Here is a 16,712-nt window from a genome sequence, read left to right on the forward strand (position 1 = left end):
CTAAGTTTGGTAGGGTGTGTCTCTTGCAAATTGCTCATTATAAACAAACATTTGTGTTTGTGAGCAGCCAAACAACCCAGGCAGGTGTCTCCAGAAGCCTGTGTGGGAATGCTTCTGTGGGAGCATTCCTGGGCTCTTTTTCTGGCATGCAGTGCAGACATACATTTTCCTGGGTGAGAAAAGCAGGATCAGAATTCCTGCTGGAGTAGATCAGTTTATTGACTTCTGCTGAGAGTGTTAGCCTTGGCTTTGCTATGAAATTAATGCATCGTACAGTGAATGTGCATTTTCTGTCAGCATATTCTTGTATATTTCGCTCAAGAATAGTTTTAAATGTTTATTCACATTAAAATTGTACGAGTCATGTGTGCCCGTTTCCAGAAGAAAATTAACTTTGCCACTGCTTTATAAAAACTCAAAGGAAAAGCTATTTTCAGCTTGATTGAGGAAGCCGAGTTACAGCAGGCAGCATCTGATCTGTGAGAGTGATGGACATTGGTTACTCTCAGAGCTTCACAAGAACTTAGGGCTGTGGAGCACAAAATATTTCAGTGTTTTCTTCATGTGATCCTAAAGGGCTAATTAGGGCTGAAGGGTTGAGGATAAATCAGGAAATTTGACTTTGACCACAAATGGCCAAATAAATCAGTACAAAAACACAAATATTGTTAGGCACTAGTACCAGATCACCCATGCATCTGAGAAGGGAGGCTGCGAAGGAGACCTATCGATAAGAAAAAAAAAAAGAGGTAATTATAAAAACCTTTGAAAATAATTTCTGTGAGAATTCATTACTCCAAGTTGCCTCATTAATTTTCCTGAAATCTGACAGTTCTGTAGAAACAGCTATTCAGTGCTTTTCTGTCAGTGCAATGCGAGAGATGTTCCAATAATAGCATTTATAATCCAGAGGTGCAAAAGTCAGGTCTGTCTTATGAACCTCCTGTACTGTTCATGTTTGTAGAGCACCTCAAATTCAAACTCGCAGAGGAATACTACATTTCTTCTTTTTATTTGTTCCTTGAGTCACATGCATTTTGTTGATTTTGCTGTATACTAGATGGTATTAGATGTTTCATTTTTTTTTGGTTATGAACAATCACTCTTGAAAAACTTTCAAGAGAAGGTAAGATGCTCTCAGTCCAAGAGTTTGAGTTCAATTTTTGCTGTCTGATCCCCTGATCTTGCACTACAGGAGAATTGACAACTTCTGAGGTCTTAGAAGGAGACTACTTATTCTTTGTCTTATTTCTTGCAGCAGTAAAAATTTTACTAATGTCTACCTAATAACTTGAGTATTCGCTAAAGCACAAATTTCAATAAAAAATATAAATAATCCACTTCTGTTGTCCTTCCCTGCACAAATTTATCCCAGTCCTTTGCCAGTCCCTTCCAAAGGCACTGGCACAGGTTGATTAAAACCTAAATGAAGGTGAGATTAAAAAGGCGATTATTTCTGCGTTCACTCCTAATATGAAATGGAATTGACAAAAAGTAAAAATGTGGATGGCAGGAAAGGCTTTTATTATCTGGCAGTGATACAGCAGTGTTCTGGTTTTCTGGTCTTAGGTGCTTTCTCTCCTCTTCTGTTATTCTGAGCAGTACATGATCCCCCTAGCTTTGCATTGTCCTGAGAAAGTTGTGAGAGACATCATTAGAAATCAAGTATTCCCATGAATTCAGTGCCCATCGAGACTGCTGAAGATTGCATAGGACTGGAATGTGGAATGAATAAGTAGAATATTTTTAATAGGTCTTAGGGGAAGGGAGAAAAGTAAACACATGATGTGATTCTTTCAGATGAGAGCTATTTACTGCGTTACCAGGAAGATTTCTTGAAGCTTAATCCAGGGAATTTTGCTCTCCCAAATTACTTCTCCTGTGTACCAGCTCTTTACAGAGAGGTGCCTGCAGAGCACCAGAGCAATCCCACTGACATTGATCTGGCTTCAGTCACAGACCCTCAGACTGGGGTAGATGAGATGTGACCCATCTCAGGGAAAGCCAGGTTTTAGCTTGGCCTGGATAGGCCAAGTGTAAGACCCCACGTTGAGTTTAGGAGTGGTGCTGAGTTGCTGAACATGGAATTAGGTGTGTCTCCAAACATGCGCATTAGCAAATATTTATGAGACTGAATTGACTTCAGACATTAAGAAGAAATGAAGCTGAAAACTTTCTGCCATTCAGATTTGGAGGCCAACTTCCTATCAGCTGAGCTTTCTAATGCCTTCAGCCAAATCCTGTCTGCCTTAGATGCTCCTTGCTTGTAGCTCTTGGCTAAACTTTAGTACTTAAACTATTGCCAGTGTCTTGAGTAGAGCTGAGTTATGGCTTACATTACATCTAATGCCTTCAAGTCTTGGTATTTTATCTCTTGAAAATATGAAACTTGTCAGTAGTGAACAGAAATTCCCTCTGATCCCTTTAAAGACCTATAGGGTCTTTATTATTTTGGGGTTTGAATTGGTTGTTTCTCCAAGGCACCCTGCTCACTTAGGATATCTACCCTCTGCTGGTTTCTGCAATCAAACCATAGCACTTGGCATGGTAGGGTGCTTGAATGATGTATTTATACAGGCAGGAGGCAGGGTTTAATACCATCTCATGATTCACTGTGCAGTCCTATTAATATGAGCTTGACTCGGGGGAATAAGTAGCTGTTACTTGTCAGCAAATCCTGAGTGTATTAAGGGGGTGAAGTTGTACTGAAAGATCCTCACAGTGATACTCTGCTGTTCCCAAGGGAAGCAAATGAAAACTGTACTTTGATGAATAATGAATGTTCTAATTGGGGTCAAGAAGAAGTCATAGCTTCCTGTGATATAGTAGTTAGAGTAGCCTGACTACAGCAATAAAGAAAAATCTGTTTGACCAGATTTGGCAATAAAAATATGTGTCTGTCTGTCATCTCTGTCATCTGCACACAGCTAAAGCCTGGGATTGACAGTGACAGGCAGGTGGTTTATCTCTTGTACAGCTCGGGTGTATTCCTGAGATCCTCTTTGAGGTATTGGTTGGTGCCCATAAGAATGTGGCCATGAACAGGTACTGAGACTGGTTGAATGCTCAGATATTGCCCAAAATCCTGTGTGGAATGGATGAAGAGCTCTCATGGCATGGCTTGGGTATATCACTAGCATTTATTAAGAGTGGGTATTGGTTAGAGTCAGTCTCTTCCTGATTTGAAAGGAAAAAATTTTTGTTGCTGCTGGGCTATATTTGCAAATTAATATACCCTAAGGGAAGATTACAGCCTGTTCTTATCTGCTGACAAAAATACATGCAAAAATACCTATTTCTTGGTCATCCTGTGTTCAGCACACAAAGGAGAAGAATAACTGAAAGAGACTAAGGAAGATATATGCAAGTGTGACTGTACTACATATTTTGTGAAATAAGTGTACATACAACCTGAGACTTTATTAAAGATGTATGTGATACTGCTTATCATTTGTGGAAGATGTACATAATTTTCAGTAGTTAGTCTGTGTAACTGCATCATATCAAACAAGCATGAGATCTTGAAATTGTTCTGTGTTTCATACAAAATTTTCTAAGCTGCTTAACTTCTCATGGATTGGAGGCTAATTTCAGCTGGTTTAGAAAATGCAGATAATCTCAAGAGCAGAGCAAGATATCTGAAGTAGCCTAGAGATGGGAGAGAGGGTGTTCTCAAAAGGGCCAGCAGGGAAAATTGAAGTGATTTGGGACAGCTATCCAGCGGATAAGAGTTATGTAATAAAAGCCATAATGGAACTCTCTGTAAGAGAAGGAAAACAATGCAGTGCTCACCAAGGCAGAAGAAACAAAGTGCAGAACTTTGTAACGTGTCTTCAGTGCTGTGGATAAGTTTTGATGTCTGCGTGTCAAGATCAACTCTTGGTACTTAAAGCAACAGTATTTTCCTACAGTTTTGCAGCTAACTTTTCTGAGTGATCCAAGAGGCACACAGAAAAGCTTCCTTCACAAACAGAGTTGTGCAGGCCTGTGGAGGTGTGTTCCACCACTTTCTGTAGCTTTAGGAGCTTTTGTAGCTTTTCTGTGTGGCAACTTGCAGTCCAGCATCATTCTTTGTCCTAGTGCAGAGCACAGCACATGGAATAACTGAAGTTTTCAGATCCATCCTGCTTTAATTTTGACACAAATGCTGGGCTAATAATGTGGTTGTGATCCAGAATCTTTTGAACTGGTATGACAGTGCAGCTACGTTAAAAGACACATATAGCTATTTAATATTTTTTTTCAGAGAGTACCTGTTCACAAATTGTTCTCAGCTTTTATGCCTTGATATGTGGAGGTGATGACAGGTCCTTACGTTTCCGTGGTAGCCCAAGGCAAGTCCAGGCACAGAGGGATCCTTTAACTCCAGTTTTAACCTGCTGCTTCTCTCTAGCATACATTTATCACCTATGTAAGTGAACGTGTCTTGCGACTCACTGAAGGGTAAATCACTCTCCCTGCTGTCAGGGGACAAGTTCTTATCTTTTAGAAATCCAGTCTAAGCAGGGAGTGAGGGTTTCCAAGATGTAAAAGAGGGCAAGCTGTGCCTTTAAGAGTTCTGGGAAAAGTGAAGCTAAGTAGATGTGTATATTTAACGTGTGTATATGTTCTTTTATAATGCTGTCATTGTGGTGATCTCCGTGGACCTGATTAAATTCTCTTCAAAGGAATTTACAATCACAGATGGATACAACTTAGAGTTGACCTGCAGAGGAAGAGGGATATTGGTCATCATGCCACTGGACAGTCAGTTTGTTTTTGTATCAATGTTTTTGTGTGGCATTCTGGCAAGAGGGGGTTTTATGGGCTGAAAGAGAATGTTCATAGGTGTTTAGAAGGTCTTGGCTGGTAGCAGGCAATTTCAGGAGAAAGCATCAATGTCATTTGGAGTTTGGTTAGGAGGTGAAGGAGCACAATATTCAAGGAAAGACAAAGGATATTCATCTTTGAGTTGTTGACAGTAATGGCTTGGGTAGGAACAGGCTGAAGTGAGCCTTTGAAGGGGATGACAAGTGCTGGATAAAGGTAATAAAAGGATGGGTTTTGGGGCAGTGAAGGTAGAGAAAGAAGTGATCTTTATGGGAGCACTCCAAAGGAAATGCAAAGTAAACAGGCCATTCTTTAGCCAGTGAAATACTGCAGCAGCCCATGGCTCAGACCGCAGCACTGACAATAAGAAAGGACGTTGAAACTGGAAAGGAAGGATTGGCTATGCACTCAGAAACCAACATTTACTGAAATATTGCTCTTCAAGTGTTGCAAGGCCAATTGACCCACAGGGCAACAGCCTTAATTTGTCTAGTGCTATAAATATTTTCCCAAACTTGTTTCCCAAGTTTTTGCCTCAGTGTGAAGCACTTGTGTTTGGCAGGACTGGTATTATTTATTTATCTTTGAAATCTCCAGACTTACTATCATTGTATATTTAGAAGAAACAGGCTAAAATTTTAACTTCAGTGCAACTGAAGCATTGTTGTTTTCTGACCAAAGAATCACCTGGGTTTGTCTTGACCTGCTGCTAGTTTTAAATGTGCTCCTAATGTATTTTTAAAATGGAAACTTTAGGTTTATAAGAAAAATTCTAAATATGCTGTGTCCCACACACTTGAAAATGGTGGTTTCTCCCAATTTTAAGCAGTTTCTGTATCCTTGCCCTATTCTCTAGTGTGAACTGAGATGCTAAACAAATTCAACTCTGGTGACATCTGCTGTGCTGGTTATCAGTATGAGACCAGCAGATACTTTTGATCTGTATAGGTGGCATTTTCTGCTTTAGGAGTCAGTAAAATATCCTTGCTGTGTTTTGGCTCTGCTGTCCTGTGTGAGAGGAGCTGGCTGGGGAATTGGTACCTGGCATGAGCAGCTCCTACACGTTCTTCATGCAGAGGAGAGGGGAACAGGGAGCAGCTGAGGATGGCGTAAGCCTGAATGGTGCTCCTGCTGCACTTGAAGAGCCTTTGGCCCTAAATGGCTTTTGCAGAAAGGTGGAAACAGTCTTTGAAAGACAAGTGCAACAGTTAGTGCCAGCAGCTGTACTGGGGAGGGTGGGGGAAGATGTGCAGGACAGCTTTTTCTGTCTATCGATATTTCCTTTAATGCCAGATCACCTCAGGCAATGCTAATCAACAGCAGCTCACCTCTTTTAAAGCATCTGTGGTGCCGATGTCTGGTAATCCTTTTTTAGAGACAGCAATCTAAAGTTCCTGTGGATGAGGGAAATTATCAGGAGATTTAGAAACCAATTTGTCCTTTCAGTTTTGGGGTTTCCTCTACCAGAAAACCTCTGACAAACCTCAAAGAGAAAATGGAGAGCATTTGGACAATGGGAAAGGTGGTCAGAAATGGGAGACTTGAACTTAAAAGATTCAAATATGACATAGCATTAGCTCTGAAGAGGGTGCCAAAGCGGTACCTGAATTATTTATGGTCTGAGAGACGGGAAAGTTAGGCCAGTGTAGGAAGGAAGCAAAAATTATTTGAAGCTCATTGGTGTTGTGCAGCATTTGGAAGAACTATTGTTTGTGGTATTTTGAATTAGATACAGGCATTAAGAAGAATTAATTATTTGGCAGAAAGATGGTCTAAATAGATTACTTCTGTCAGAATCTGATTAGAGCATACATCATTGATTGGCTGATGACTGCATTGCAGGGATCTGCCTTTTCCAGGCATTGTGGCCCATGGGAAGTTGCTAAAGTCTTTTGTTGTTTTCTTTTTTTGTTGTTGTTGTTGGGGTTTTTTTTTGGGGGGGAGAGGGGTTGGTGAGGTTTTTTTGTTTGTTTTTTTGGGGGGTTTTTTGCTTTTGTTTTGTTTTTGGGGGTTTATTTTGGGGGATTTTTGTTTGGTTTTTTTTCCCCACCTTGTACCATAGCAAAACTTAGACATCTGCTTTTGCCTGGGGAAGTATTTTGATCATTGTCTAATGTGCCATTTACATCTTATATGCAGGTGGAATCCAAACTCTGATCTTTCTTGCACCATTTTCATTTTTCTTGTTCTTCCTGAATGTGTAGTCCAGTTTTCAGGCATATTTCTAATTTTATTTCTGTATCTGTGCATCCGTACTGTACAGCAGTCTCTTACCTTCCTATTTAAATGACTTCTTAGCAAGCCTTCAATGAAACTGCTATTAGAGCACCGCTGTTAGTGGCTTCAGTTCTGTGGTAAAACATGAGATTTTGGTATTAGATTGCTGGGCCTGAAATACTTACGAACTTTGTGACCACCTACTCCTACCTTATCTTGCTTAACCCATGCTCTTCACCTTTAAAGGCATCTTCTCATTGAGAAAACCTGCCTTTTAGAAATTCTGCACAGTTTAAACAAATAATATTGTGCATTTTATTTGTGTATATACATTTTAATCTAAAGCTAGTGTTCATGTGGTTTTTTTGTTCATTCTTCCTCTCCCATTGCTGAAATCAACTTTTAGTTTCAGAAAATCTATTAAAATTTTGAATGAAAGAAACCAAAGCCAACTAGGGTTTGGGAACAGCTAAAAGTAACGTACCCTCTATGAGCACACTGATAATGGCTTAACATGTCATTTTATTTTTTTCCTAGCAGCATTATAATTTTCTAGAATGCAGTGGAAATGAAAGCTGTATAGTTGTTTAAAATAGATGCTCTCCCCTTTTCCACCCACACACAGAGTTAATTTTTTGCAGGGAGGAGGAATCTTGCAGCAGGGAGGAAGTGGGTGCTGTCACCACCAGGGACATCAGAGAGGTGCTTGATGTGCATGTCCTGACCACCCTGGCTTTGTCCTCCCAGAAGTGTTTAGGTCTGTGCTCGACCTTAATCATGCTGAAGTGAAGCAGAACTCTCAGCTTTACCAATACCCTTCTGGCTCATTCTCTCAGTCCTCAGCACTCTTAGTGGTCAAATTTCATTTATTCAACATATTCTAGCGGAACAGGAGTGACCATTGATACTAATGGCCAACTGTAAAACCCAAGTGAAATGTCCTTTTTGTGTGGCTGGGAGGGAGAGGAAACGTGTTGAACTAAAGTGGTGGAGCTGATGTAGAGGCATTGGCATAAGTTCTGAGCTGGGCACGGGGCGGAGACGTGAGTAAAGCTCTGTTGTGCTTCTGTGGTTTTGATTCGCAGAGGTTTGTGAGAACTTAGGTAGCTGATGCACACATGGGACATCACCACAGAGCCCAGCCACCAAGTCAGAGCTTGCATCTGGAGTGCCCCACACCTAGACATTTAGAAGCATGTTGTTATAGTGAGGCAAGCAAAGCGTCCTTGCATTAAAACAGGTAATTTCGGTTTATTTTCAACGTTTGTTTTTGTGTATTGCTATCTGCACTGTAGAAAATAGCAATGCTTCTTAGACATTTGATGTTTGTATTATTCTGCAATGTTTATACTGCTTGCAAAGGGCTGGAAGTGTCCTCCTGGAAGCTGCTGAGTTCACACTACCACTGCTATTTGCATCATATTCTGTTATAAGCCATCCTTTTTTGTTACTGTGGATTTGGAAGGCTGTTCTAGACCCTCACTAGACAAGACCAAAATACTTCGAAAAAAAACCCCCGAACTTGGAAAAATATGTTCAGCCTAAATTTATTCATAACTAGGTTTTTCTTGATTTTTAGAGTGTCAGGATTGTCCCTAGCTTAGGCTCTTCCTCCTACTGTTTTTTTCCCTATTCACAGATTGCTTTGCTGAGATAAACAAATCAAATTTAGGTTTCTGTTGCAACATAGCTGTTCCATTCCCCTGAACACAAAAAGGAATTTATCTACAAGGGTTGTAGGGTTGTATTTGAATTTGACTTTTTTTTTTAATTATTTAATGTGGATTAACAGAACTATATTCTGTTGGAAATACCTCTAAGAAATCAAGAAATAATTAAGAATTATAATTAAGAAATACTGATAATTTTTGGTTTTCTATTTGCATCTCAAATTCTTTAAACAGATACAATGAGATCCTGCTTTTCTTCCTCCTGAGTTTAGCTCTGAAGTTTGTCATTAGGAGGAGCATGATCTTGCATTTTGTATTACTGAATTTTGATTAATGCAGCCCATAAAATTTAGCAGTTCTTTCTATGTAATATCCTTATCCTTTCCAGTTTTGACAGTACCTTCCAACTTTGTGTCATCAGGAAATTTCATCAGCAGGTTTTCTTGTGCCAAAATAATTAAAGAAAATGTTCAAAAAAATCTGTCCCAAAATAGATCACAGAAAAGCTTCCCCTGAGTCTGCGCTTTCCTGTGCAAATCTTCCTCCTCAGGTTTTCTAACATCTTATCAAATATATACATGCTGAAACAAAAAAACCTGCCAGATACTTTAGAGAGCAATTTAACAGTCTGTATTTATGTCAGTTGTCCCACTGGAGTCATTTGAGTAAAGCTTGCAGAATCCATTTTATAATCTCCATTCCTGGGTGAAAGAAATCTGCTTTCTTTTCAAATGCAGCTCACTCTGCTGGATGAAGCAAATAAGCAATAGTTAAAATTAACTTTTTTTTTAAGAAATTAAGTATTTTTGAGTGAGTTGTGACTGCAACTTGCTTTCTCATATATGCCTTTTGTAAATGTATTTCTCTATGAAAGTTAGTGACTGGTTTTGTATTGGAATTAATGACAATCTTTTGGAAGAAAATCTATGATGTGTCAGCTTGCTTAGTAATTAAACTGCAGAGTTTCTCTTCCTTGGTAAGATAAGACCAAGAAATAGGATTTATAGCTAAGCGTGGTCAGATAAGCAGTGAGAACAGCGTCATCCCCAACAGCAAAGTGAAGCAGTTCTGAAACAGGAGATGGAGTGGGGTAAACATCACTTCATCATGTGACGATTGCTGGCCTCATTGGCAGCTTCTGCAGGGAGCATCCCTGAGGGTCACAATTCCACATCTAAAGTTAGCAGTGGGGTAAGGCTGGCACTGGGGAGGGCCAGCAGGCAGCTGCTCAGGGACATTTCCAAATCCTGCAGCACGGCCGCCGTGATACACGAGAATCAATTACTGAAAACCTTCCACGATGGTCAAAATGTGACATTAAATAATTGAGTATCACATCAAATCTTGTCTGCAATTAGTTATCTGGAAAAGTAATTATGCAACAAAATCAAGTAGCTGAAATTAGTGGTGTGAAGCACCCTGATAATTCGAAGACTGTAGGAGATTTTTTTTTTATTTCACTTGTAACATGGAGTTGTAAGTACCTAACTAATTCTTTATTGAAATAAAAAAGTCTTGCTGAATTGTAATTCTTGTCATTAGTTACATCTGCAATAGAAGATAGATAGCACATAAAACAGGTGTTAATGACTAAGTTGGTTTTGTCTAAAGTAAAAAGGAGCTGCAGAATAAAATGTCTTGCAAGCAGTGCATTTAAAGTCAAATCTGTTTTGATTTAGGGAGGAAACCAGCCTAAATTTCAGTCCTTTGTCTCTTACACCAGTAGTGTAAGTTGATTTGGAGAAGAGAGTTGAAATACTCTAATGGGAAAATGTGTTCTTTTAAAATAGTTATGATCAATTTAACAACATAGATGTTGTGAAAGGTTAGAAAAGCCATTAAAAGATAATTTACACTAATAGAAGTCATTAGCTTGCGTTAGCTCACTTATTCAAAACAAACAAGAAAAATATAATGAATTGAAAAAGAGTATGTACCAAGTATAACAGACTGAAGTGTAAATGCTCACATGAACATTGTTTAAGAGCTTATAAATACAGGGAAATGTCTAATTATGCAATCATGATAAACCTGATTATTTTGAAAATGGCTTCTGATAGTAACTGTTGTCATGTGTATGCCAGAACTGATAGGAAAATTATTTCTAATCAGTAGATCTGTACATAATCTCTATGTGTTTAGTACTTAAAAATCTGAACTGATAAAGAGTAGTTGGCTAGTCATGTTACTTAAGCTGCTCCCAAAATAGCACCTTCCTTTTTGGGTAGAGGTAGGTTTGCAGCTGTTGTCTCTATCTGTTGTCTCTGAAGAAAATTTTAACATTAAGTGTTGCTGACGTCAATTTTTTTCTTTTTTTTACAGCTGATGTGGGCTTTGCCCCTGACAGAAGTTATTTGGTTCTAGCTCTGAGTTTGGAAGAAGTTGGTATATAGATTTTCCCCTAACTTTCAATTGATGTGTTTAGCTTTAGTGGGAGTAATACTATCACTTAAACCATGTTGTCGTCTCAAGGAGTTTTGCTACATCCCTATGGAGTGCCAATGATTCTGCCTGCAGCACCATACTTCGCTGGACTTGTTCAGGTAATGCAAGGCCGCTTCCAACAAGCAACTTAACTCTAGTGCACTTAGAGCAATAATTGGAATTTTTATGGTTGAGAAAGCAAACACTTTTAATACAGGCAAAAGCTCTCATGTAGTCAGTGAGAAGACAGTAGGAAATCAAAAAGATGGATCACCCTAATCTGTGTATTGACATCTCTCATGGCTGAATAAATGGTGTAGTGGAGCTATATTTGCTTGTATTGATTTGTCTGCTGTTTAACATTCATGCCTTTGCTTCACGAGGTTGACCACAGGGCAGAGGATTTGCTATCCATTCTAGGTTTCTGAGGGAGTCAGCATTCCCACGGCAGGTCAGAAGACAAAGTAACTTACCATGATGTGTTTAGGTTAAGTGTTTTAGCACAGCAAATAGGAATAGTGTTAAATATGCATTAATTCATATGTTACGCATCCCACGGAATGAAAAAGGAGTTGTGGTTTTGTGTGCATAGAAATATATCACCTGCAAAGAATATTTATACGCATCCTATTAATTCCTTTGAGCCCTCAAATGTAAGATCTTGCTGCAGGGCAAGAGTTCTGTATATTTAGGAGTCAGTTGGCAGCTACCAGATTGTTGTTGTTGTGTTTGCTTTTGCCATTATTTTATTTTTATCAAAAAGTGGTGCTACTGAAGTTTCTTCTGTTAGACTTGGGATTCTGAATAGATCGTGTCAATGCTAATTAAGCAATAAGTATCCTGTTGTTTAGAGTATTAAAAGACATTAGGAAAAGTCAACATTTCTAAACTCTGGTGGAATTGTACCATCTAAGTGGCTGCTGTTGGATATTGTGCATTGACAAGGTCAAGACACAAAGGTGTGTTAGGGCGTTTCTGTGTTGTGCTAGGGATAAGTCAAATTAACTGTGAGGGAGAGGGAAACCTTTATTGTGCTCCTTTTCTCTAGCACTTTTCTGGCATAGAAGCAATCACATCATGAAACGGGTGGGTTTCCATATAGGTCCCTTCAGTAATAGAAGACTGTGGGTTGTGTTCTTCACTTCAAGCTTAACATCAGCCACATATGTCTAAAATAGAAATATAGCATTGCACAGTGGCCGTTAATCAGGTATTGGGAATCTGTGTCTTGTGAGATGTGTGAGCTGAGGCTGCTTTTTATGCAGTGAGACACATCCAGCAGGCCTTCATATCCATTAGAATTTGGGGGTGAAGGTCGGACGCTGGAGCTCAGTCAGACCCTCTGCCATCCTGTCCAATAAATAATTACAAGCAAATCGTGCCTTTCACTCTATGCTGATTGATGTTGAAATTGCTTTTGAAAGTTCTCATAAGTTCCTGTTATAGATTAAGTGCCGGTGTAGGAAAAATAACTGCACCCAACTGAAATGGGTGAATGTAATCAGGTTTAATGGACTCGAGAGCTTGTTGGGAATTAAATAACTATTGATTTGTTGGAAAGTTGCTGTCATTACAAAATGCCACTCTGGACGCATTATCCAAGCAGTTAGATTAGAAGAAAGGGCCCTTTGAAAATTTGGGATGCCTTATTTCAATCTTTTTCCTCTTCATTCTTTTCTTAGAAAGATATATCCAGGCCTATGTTACTTATTTATCATGGATCTGAAGTAGTCAAGAACTTCTGAAATAAAAAATAGGTATTAGCAATGCAGTTGAACAGTTTTCTTTGTATGAATACTTCTCTAGTCTCTTGTCTTCTCTCTCCCTGATGCCAAACCTGAAAATGGCATTTTGGAAACCAAGCACAGATCTGAGATATTGTCCTAATGAGTGAATTGCAGCATTAAATGGTTTGAGCAATTTGTCCCCCAAGATTTTACCTGCACTTACAGTATCTCTGGTCAGCTTATGACACCAGAATGCTTATTGTTTTTCTCTTAAAGTAAATCTAAGTATCTAAAATAAATAATGCAAAGGACATTTGATAGGAATATTTATATCATCCTCTTCTAAGCAGTAATTACGTAACATTCTAAATTTTAATGGAAATTTTCTTCAGAAATATGTCTTTATAAACTGATTATGTAAATGTTTGGCTATTTTTTTTTTTCCTGGGTTGCAGGTTGAGAACCACAACCCTGAACTATTTTTGAATATGAGGCAGTTTTAACATTTTATAGGCTTATAAGATGCTAGTTTATTTATTTGCATGGATTTCTATAGAAAGTAGGTGTACCTGTGATCAGGGATTCCTCATGATTTCCAACTGGGTTTATTCCAAGGTTGTGTATGAAAGCAGTGTAGGGCATTGCCTAGAGATTTGGGGGCTGTTTTGGGAGGGTTTTTTTGTGTTTTGTGTTGCACAGTTGAGCAAGAGAGATCTCTGTGAAGCAAGAATCATAAACAGTACTTCTGCACCTTTAAGTGCTGTTTATGATTTTACTTAATACTGTGGATGAGCAGCTGCTCCAGCCTCTCCTAAATTCATCAGTAAACCCTGCCCTGCATCCCCCTGCTTGCTTCTGCCACACCCTCTTGTTAGGGAGCAGTGGAATGTGGGAATACCAAAAAAGGGGTGGATACTGTGGGTGCATCTCTGGACATGCCTTATATGAGCAGCCATGAGCATTTTCCTAATTGCATGGATTCTATTGAGGAGATTTGTATTCCTTTTACTGAGATGATGTGTTTGAGTGAGCTGGTGGAAAGTGAAATGTTTTTCTTCTTGGAGAGACACAAGGTCCAGGGTTACAGAGATGTTGATGTGTATCAAACTGCATTAAATATACATGCAAACTTATTTTCCAGTAAATAAATATACCTTAAATTTACTAGAATGATAGCCTATGACTTAGTAATGCCTTTTTAAGTGAGAAAATGTCTTTGCCTCTTCCTTCCTTCCTTCTCCTGGTTAAAACTATTTGAGGAAAAAAAGATCACATGAAAGTACAAATAATGCATAAATAGCTTTATGCCTCCTGTGGGTGGGGAGATATTTTCTGCCTTGGCACAAAAAGCCCACTGGTGGCTTCAGGGCTGTCACAGCTCTGCTGCCACGAGGACCCAGGCAGGGACTGCAGTGCAGCCACTGTGTGTGCTGAGGGCAGCAAGGTCCACGTTGTGTCCAAACTGTCCTGCTGCTTCTCCTGGCAAGGGAAATGAAAGAAATGCCATGTAGGATTAAGTGTCAATCCAGTAAAAGAGGTTTCTTCTCCTGCCCTTGGTCCCCATCCCAGTTTAGTCATTTGATTCCCAAGGGGGAGCCCGTATGTCCGGATGAGTGCAGTCAGGGGGTGCTGATGGCAAAGGTCCTCTGCCCTGGCCAGGGTGTGCAGGGTGGATGAGTGTGCTCCTGTACCCTCTTACAGTTCTTAGAATAAATGTGAAGCCAAGCTCCAGTCATCATAAAATTACAAAGTTTGTTTTAAGGCTGCACTGTTCACAATGCAGAGAATACTGTTATTTTGTTAAATAATATCTGAGAGGTCATATCAGATCCATCTTTCATGGCTCTAAATATAAAATGTTTGCAGTTGCTCTGGTTACTTGGAATGACAGATTTATGATAAAATATTTTGGAAGCACACATGCAATAGATGACATTTTCATAATGGTTGCTAAATTATTTATTACATGGCTGGGTTAGGTAACTCCATTTCCATTTAGCACAGAAAGAGGAGTTCATAGATATTATTATAAAAGTTATTAAAGTTGAAATTGTTTAGACTTTTCAGGAAACTACTGTAAGGCTCTAGAAAGAGAGACAGTTCTATTTAATGGAAAATGTGGAACTTTTATATAAGAGATTTTAAAGATGAGATTATTTATGAATACGGTCAATATTTTTTTAAATATGCTTTTATTTTGACATAGTGATCAGAAAACTTCTAAGAGTTCGGAGGATTTAAGTTTGTGTTCATTGTTAAAAATAATTGTTAAAAGCTAAGCTAAAACCTTTTTTGCTGCTTTTATTTTCTTACTTATTTGTGTCGTGATAAAGGGGAGAGTTGGAGATGAAAAATAGAAAATCAGCTTGTGATTAATTATTTCAATATATTGGGAATTACTGTACTTTTAAGTACATCATTCTTAAGCTTGGATTATTCTGAAAATACTTTGATTTTTTTTTTTTCCCTGTGTATCTGATTTTCCATAACTGGTTAACCAGTGTGCTTGACTGACAACTGAAAAAGTGGTAATATGGAGACTGTTCCATTTTATTTTAGGGCTGAGAGAATTGCCTAGAATATGCTGTGAAAACTAGTGGTGCAGACTTCATCACGGTGCCATCACTTTACCCATCTGGAAAATCCTTGTTTTAGTGCTGTTTTTGGGAAGTGCTAGCAGTGGGTACATTCTGAATACTTGTAGGTGTTAGTGTGTTAGGCTACCTGCAAATTCACACTTGGATTCTGGCAATTCAGTCTTGGGGAATGCTATGGATTTGTTGTGTCACCTTACATGAAAAGGTTTTTGTAATTTGGTAGGTTTAATTTGAATAATACATTTGAAATAGCAGTAAAGAGAGGTTTGAGTTCTTCCAGTGTTGCCTGCAGTGGTGGTTGGTTGGTTGTTGGTTTTAGATTATGATCTAGTGGAAATCAGAGAGTAATTTCTGTTTACATTGGCTGAATTGCCTCTTTGAAATGCAGTAAGGAGATGATTTAGCTTAGATGCAGATTTATTCTGGCTTGATTGTGTTGTTCTGCCTCTCCTGTTACTAGTACTGTGCTCCCAGTGCTTTGTGAGTGGAGGATGAATGTTTTACTATTGCAATCCTATCTGAGTGTGCATCTTGTCTCACTTTTTGAGACCATATTTAACATTTCTTCTCTCAGTCTGAGAGTTGCAAAGTTTTTCTCCCTTTTGTATCAAAAGTGCTTTTAGCACATGTGAAGTGGTGGTGGTGTTAGTGATGAATGTGATCTTTATTATTTTGATAGCTGAACATTTTTGTAAACAGTGTTTAAAAGTCTGGAAATCATAGAATCATAGAATTGTTTCTTGGAAAAGATTTTTTAGGATTATCAAGTCTGACTGTTAACCCAGCACTGCCAAGTTCAACATTAATGCATGTCCTTAAGTGCCACATCTATGCTTAATTTTTAATTTCCCCTTTTCAAATACCTCTAGGGATGATGATTCAACCATTTCCCTGGGCAGCCTGTTCCAATGCTTGACAGCCCCTTTCTAGCATCCAATTTAAATCTCCCCTGGTACAACTTGAAGCCATTTCCTCTTGTTCTGTTGCCTGGGAGTAGAGCCCGACCCCCACCTGGCTACAACCTCTTGCCAAGAACTTGTAGAGAATGAGAAGGTTCCCCCTGAGCCTCCTTTTCTCCAGGCTGAGCCCTTGCTGTTTCTGGTGCTCCAGCCCATTCCCCAGCTTCGTTCCTTGCCATGGACACACTCCTGCCCCTCAGTGTCCTTCTTATCCTGAGGAGCCCAAAAGTCACCCCAAGATTTGAGGTGGGGGTCAGCACAGTGGCCCCACAGCACAGGGGGTCAGTCAGTGCCCTGGTGCTGCTGGTC

General features: G+C 39.2%; 1 protein-coding gene across 44 annotated transcripts in view; it reads left to right on the forward strand.

Annotated features, from left to right (window-relative positions):
* The window catches only part of RBFOX1 (RNA binding fox-1 homolog 1), a 1,139,646-nt gene that overhangs the window by 892,501 nt on the left and 230,433 nt on the right, over positions 1–16,712 (forward strand). For 5 of the 44 annotated variants that reach the window (XM_064390404.1, XM_064390403.1, XM_064390391.1 and 2 more), the window contains exons 2-3: positions 8,112–8,266; positions 11,019–11,239. The exons of 36 other annotated variants lie outside the window; for them this stretch is intronic. In XM_064390404.1, the coding sequence (XP_064246474.1) occupies positions 11,153–11,239 (87 nt within the window). In that variant the 5' untranslated portion in view covers positions 8,112–8,266; positions 11,019–11,152. Of the gene's footprint in view, positions 1–8,111; positions 8,267–11,018; positions 11,240–16,712 lie in introns of those variants that run through there. 3 more of the 44 variants (XM_064390408.1, XM_064390394.1, XM_064390388.1) reach the window with 2 other exon arrangements.

Source organism: Passer domesticus, chromosome 15 (genome assembly GCF_036417665.1).
Source record: "Passer domesticus isolate bPasDom1 chromosome 15, bPasDom1.hap1, whole genome shotgun sequence".
Classification (NCBI taxonomy): Eukaryota; Metazoa; Chordata; class Aves; order Passeriformes; family Passeridae; genus Passer; species Passer domesticus.